At 35.2% G+C, this 5,426-nt stretch overlaps 1 protein-coding gene across 1 annotated transcript; it reads right to left on the bottom strand.

Annotated features, from left to right (window-relative positions):
* Positions 1-4,143: 4,143 nt before the first annotated feature.
* On the bottom strand, positions 4,144-5,164 carry LOC111784709 (cyclin-dependent protein kinase inhibitor SMR1-like). Its single transcript, XM_023665351.1, has one exon. The coding sequence runs from the start codon at positions 5,016-5,018 to the stop codon at positions 4,644-4,646; it is 375 nt and encodes a 124-aa protein (XP_023521119.1). The 5' UTR covers positions 5,019-5,164; the 3' UTR covers positions 4,144-4,643.
* Between the last annotated feature and the right edge of the window lie 262 nt (positions 5,165-5,426).

The following is a 5,426-nucleotide window of genomic DNA, read 5'->3' as shown; positions in this document are numbered from 1 at the left end:
CGTGCTTCGTGTCGTGTCGGTTTTCGTTGTTTTTAGGACACGTCTTTCCTAGCTAGCTGATAGATTCAGAATTGAACTAAGATCGAGCTTGTTTTTGATCGTGTAAAGCTAAACGTATCCTTTTGGATTCAGTGTACTTCTTGTCGTATCGGTTTTTGTTGCATTTAGGACATGTCTTTCCCAACTAGCTGATAGATTCAAAACTGAACTAAAGATCGAGCTTGTCTTTCATCATATAGTTTTGCTAATCCTTGTATCGTGTGAAACGGAAACATATCCTTTTTGATTCCGTGTGCTTTGTGTCGTATCGGTTTTCGTTGCATTTACGTGATGTCCCACATTGGTTGGGGAGGAGAACAAACCACCATTTGGGTGTGGAAACCTTCCCCTAGCAAACGCGTTTTAAAACCTTGAGGGGAAGCTCAAAAGGGAAAGCCCAAAGAGGACAATATTTGCTAGCGGTGGGCCTGAGGTGTTACAAATGATATCAGAGCCAAACACCGGACGATGTGTCAGCTTTCTCATTGTTCTCCGAAGGAGGGTAGACACGAGGCGGTGTGCCAATAAGGACGCTGGGCCCCATAGGGGGGCAGTGGATTTGGGGGTGGTCCCACATCGATTGGAGGAAGGAAAGAGTGCCAGCGAGAACGCTGGACCCCAAAGGGAAGTGGATTGTGATGTCCCACATTGGTTGGGGAGGAGAACAAACCACCATTTATAAGGATGTGGAAGCCTCCCCCCAGCAGACGCGTTTTAAAGCCTTGAGGGGGAGCTCAAAATGGAAAGCACAAAGAGGACAATATCTGCTAGCGGTGGGCGTAGGGTGTTACAATATAGGACATGTCTTTCCCAGCTAGCTAGCTGATAGATTCAAAACTGAACTAAGATCGAGCTTGTCTTTGATCATGTAGCTTTGTTAATCCTTGTATCATGCGAAATCGAGACATATCCTATTTGATTTCACGTGCTTAGTGTCGTATCAATTTTCATTGCATTTAGGACATATCTTTCCCAGCTAGCTAGCCAATAGATTCAAAACTAAACTAAGATCAAGCTCGTGTTTGATAGCTTTGTTAATCCCTATATCGTGTGAAACCAAAACAAAAACATATCCTTCTCGATTCCGCATGCTTTGCATCATATCAGTTTTCGTTATATTTAGCTCACGTCTTCTTCAACAATTTCTAATCTTCAGTGAACTTCTCAATAGAATTCAAACCTATATAAAATTCCAACGAACGGATTTTATAGGATTCTCGAGAAATTCTTCAATATCTTTCCTAAGAGGATGATGGTCATTTGCTTCTCACAAACCATGAATAACTCGAAGAATATCTAGGAATATAATCTCTATCTCCGAACTCTCCGAACTCTCCGAACCAGGACCCTTCGAATGAATCATGAAATGGGCCAGTAATGGGCTGGGCCCAAACCCAAGCCCACTAATTGCAATATGGGCTGGGCTTTTCCATACAGATTCTCTCTCTCTCTCCTCTTTCTCTTTCTCTCTCTTCTTCTTATTTTATTATTATTATTTATTATTTTATTTATATTTGAAAGAGAAAGGAGAAGAACGTGAGATTCACATGAAGAAGAAGGAATTGGATGAAATGGACAAAAAATAATCTGATTTGCATTAACTCACAATCATTGATCTCAGTGCTACCTCCCCTCCCTCTTCACCCATTTCTCCTTTTATTTATTTATTTATTTATTTATTTCTGAAAAAATTACTTTTTTTTTTATTTAAATAATTTTCTATAACTACCTTCCTTTTTATCATTATTTTTTTAAAAAAAAATATTTTGAAAAAATTTAATTTTGAATAAAACACTAGAAAAAATATATATATATATCATTTTAAGTGGTCCAAAAGTTATAATAGGCCATACTTCTAAGTACAATCTAAAGTCTCGAGATTTCAATTTAGACCTCTAAAACACCCTTTTATGACTCTCTAATCGTGTAAAACGTACCTAATATTATCTACTCAAATATATAAATTAATTTTTTAAAATTAATCGGAGATTTGAATGTAAAACGTACTCAAAGCTATCTTTAGGGTTCACTGTTTCCTCTCTTTCGAATGTATATATATTTTAGCAAGTCGAGCTATGCTCAAATTGGTTGTTGTTCTGAAAAAAAAAAATGTCTCTTTTTATGAGCTAGTAACCTTTTAATAAGTTAAGCTATGTTTAGGGTTCACTGTTTCCTCTCTTTTGAAGACATGTATCTTAACAAGTCGAGCTAGGCTCAAATTGGTTGCTGTTTTGAAAAAAAAAAAAACATCACTCTTTTCGAGCTAGTAATCTTTTAATAAGTTAAACTATGTTTAGGGTTCACTGTTTCCTCTCTTCCGAATGTACATTTATCTCAACAAGTTGAGCTATGCTCAAATTGACTGCTATTTTGAAAGAAAAAAAAACATCTCTCTTTCCGAGCTAGTAATCTTTTAATAAGTTAAGCTATGTTTAGGGTTCACTGTTTCCTCTCTTCCGAAGGTACATATATCTCAACAAGTCGAGCTCTGCTCAAATTGGCTGTTGTTTTGAAAGGAAAAAAAGCATCTCTCTTTCGGAGCTAGTAATCTTTTAACAAGTTAAGGTATGTTTAGGGTTCACTGTTCCCTCTCTTCCAAAGGCACATACATCTCAACAAGTCGAGCTATGTTCAAATTGATTGCTATTTGAAAGACAAAAAACCGTCTCTCTTTTCGAACCAATAATCTTTAAATGTTCCTTCAAGACGAAGACACCATGAGTATAGCTTGAAAATCAAGCTCACTCTCACTCACTCATAATTGAGCAATGTAGAGAGAGAGAGAGAGAGAGAGAAAAGCATTAAAAAAAATGGTGGGTAATTGAGTTTCCAACCTCTTTCGACAACATTAAGTTCTAGAAACATGATCAAAGATGGATCCAACCACTACTAATTATGTATCCATCTTTAACCCAAAAATAATATGCCCTTCTAATATGCTTCACCACCATACACCAATTAATGTAAACTTCCCTATTCTAAATTCATCATCATCTATATATGCTACACATTTTCATTTATGTCCCTCATTAATTTACCTAACCTATGCTCCAAATTTCCTAAAATTATTTCATTTTTCATTTAATTTATGTAAAAACCTTAATATAAAATTACTCCCTTCATCATTTTTTTTTCTTTGCACTTGGTAATGGTGATGATGATATGCTTTTTTAATTTAATTTAATTTAATTTACTTAAAATGTGTTGTCATGAAGAATATTATGTCTAAAAATCATATCAGACAATTTAATTTTACACAATTTCATTATTTATTTGTCTACATATGAAACAATAATGAATGTGCATTACCATATATGAGAAAATAAGGCAAAAAAAAAATAGAAAATAAAAAAATAATTTATAAGGGTATGGAAAATAAATTTGTGTTGAAAATATAAATGTGGGGTTCAATTAATAATGATTTATAATATTGACTTAATTGGTCAGCTAAAAGATAGGCACAGCCACTTGCTGAAATAGCACAATAAAAGTGCTATTGAACTATTCATGATAATTTAAATAAATAAATAAATAAATAAAACCCAAAATTATATTTTTTATTCTATATAAATAAATAAATAAAGGATTTTAAAGCACTGAAATTAAATAATGTTGAGACATTAAATTTACCCCTTTTTTGCCTGGGGAAAGTTGTGGCCTACAATGGGACAAAATAAAATGCTGATCTAAAAATTAAAAATTATTATTAAAAAAATTATTCATGGAAATTCAAAATTTTGGCATCTNTTTTTTTTTTTTTTTTTTTTTTTTTTTTTTTTTTTTTTTTTTTTTTTCTCTCTCTTTCTGAAAATTTCGACTCCCCCCAATTTTTCTCTCTCTCTATAATTTGAAATTGGGGATAGAATTAAAAAAATTTGGCAAGAACTCCCTCTCTCTTTCTGATGTTTGAAATTGGAATTGGAAATTGCATCTCTCTCTACCTGCAAATTGATCGAGATAGAATATATATATATATATATATATATAGATATATAAACGAATTTCCAAAGCCGTGTTGATTACTCAACAAGAACAAAGAATCAAGGTGTAAATCTGCAGATCAGAAGGAAATTTCATCTCAATCGCAAAACAGAATTGAAGAAATCATCAACATGATCGTGTAATTTCATTCATCAGCAGCGAATTCATGATTTCTATACTCAATTATTGTAGCTACGGATCGGATTCATTCATACAACAGGAATACGAAATAGTTAGGGTTTCTAACTTACATGAGTTCGATTTGGAATTTCAGATCAAGAATTTAGAAATCTGCAGAAACGATCAAAGAAGCAGAGAATTTCAGGAAATTGATGAGAAATTTTAGGGGGAGAAGAAGAGATATATGTGCGGAATGTTCTGTTTGTTTCGGGAAATACGATTATCTATCTCCGATGATGATGCAAAGAGGACTTGCATTCGATTCGATTCGATTCGATTCCATGTGGTATGTACGTGTAATAATAATACACATCAAGAGCTGACTCGCTATCGGAGAGAAAGGAAAAGGAAAAAAAAAAGAAAAGAAAAGAAAAGAATTAAAGAAAAATTGATTTTCTATAATCGGTGTAGTAATTTAGGGCTCAAACCGACAATCTGGATTATCAGGCTGACCGGCAGCAGCTCCTCTTCGGCGGCGCCGTGGAAGAAGCTTCGAGATCGTAAGCGGATCGGAAGAAATTATCGACTTCTTCTTGATTCACGAACTCAAAGAATTTGAGCTCCATGGTCAACTTCCTCTTGCAAGGTACGGGAGGACGCTTCGGCTTCCTCGGCGCTCCAGGACAGCTGATGATCTTCGGAATCTTGTGCTCAGCAGAGGTCGGCGTCCGGCAGCCGCGGTGGTCAAGGTCGGCGCCGTCGTGATCGGAGACGGAGGAAGGGATGTTGATGGAATTGGAAGGCTTAGGAGGCGATCGAACCTGTAAAGGAAGGCGGATTTTAGGGAGATTTTCAGGAAATTCAAGGTCCATGGACATGGCGGAAAGATCGAAAGATTGGAGGAAAGGATTCGTGCAGAGGAAAAGGGAAGATGAAAGGAAAGGAAAGTGGATGGATGAACACGCGATAAAGGCGTTTGTTTCGTGGAAGAGTATTTATTTAGGAAATCACTTGGAAGACGTGCCTTTGAATACAGTAAACAGAGAGAGAGAGAGAGACGAGAAGTTTCAGACAGGTTGGTGAATAAATTTTAACTCTCTCTTAGCTGACTCTCCTTGCTTCCCATATTCACCCCAACTTCTCCACTTTTTTACCCTTCCTTTTTTACCTTTTTTTACCTTTTTTTTATTTATTTATAAAATAATCCTTCAACTCCCATATTAATTTTATTTATATACTCCTTAAATAATTTTTAAGAAAAACAAGGGCGTATGTGACAATATCAT

This window comes from Cucurbita pepo, chromosome LG01 (assembly GCF_002806865.2).
Source record: "Cucurbita pepo subsp. pepo cultivar mu-cu-16 chromosome LG01, ASM280686v2, whole genome shotgun sequence".
NCBI lineage: Eukaryota > Viridiplantae > Streptophyta > Magnoliopsida > Cucurbitales > Cucurbitaceae > Cucurbita > Cucurbita pepo.
Note: the sequence above shows the minus strand (reverse complement) of the source record. Positions and strands in the feature narration are given on the sequence as shown.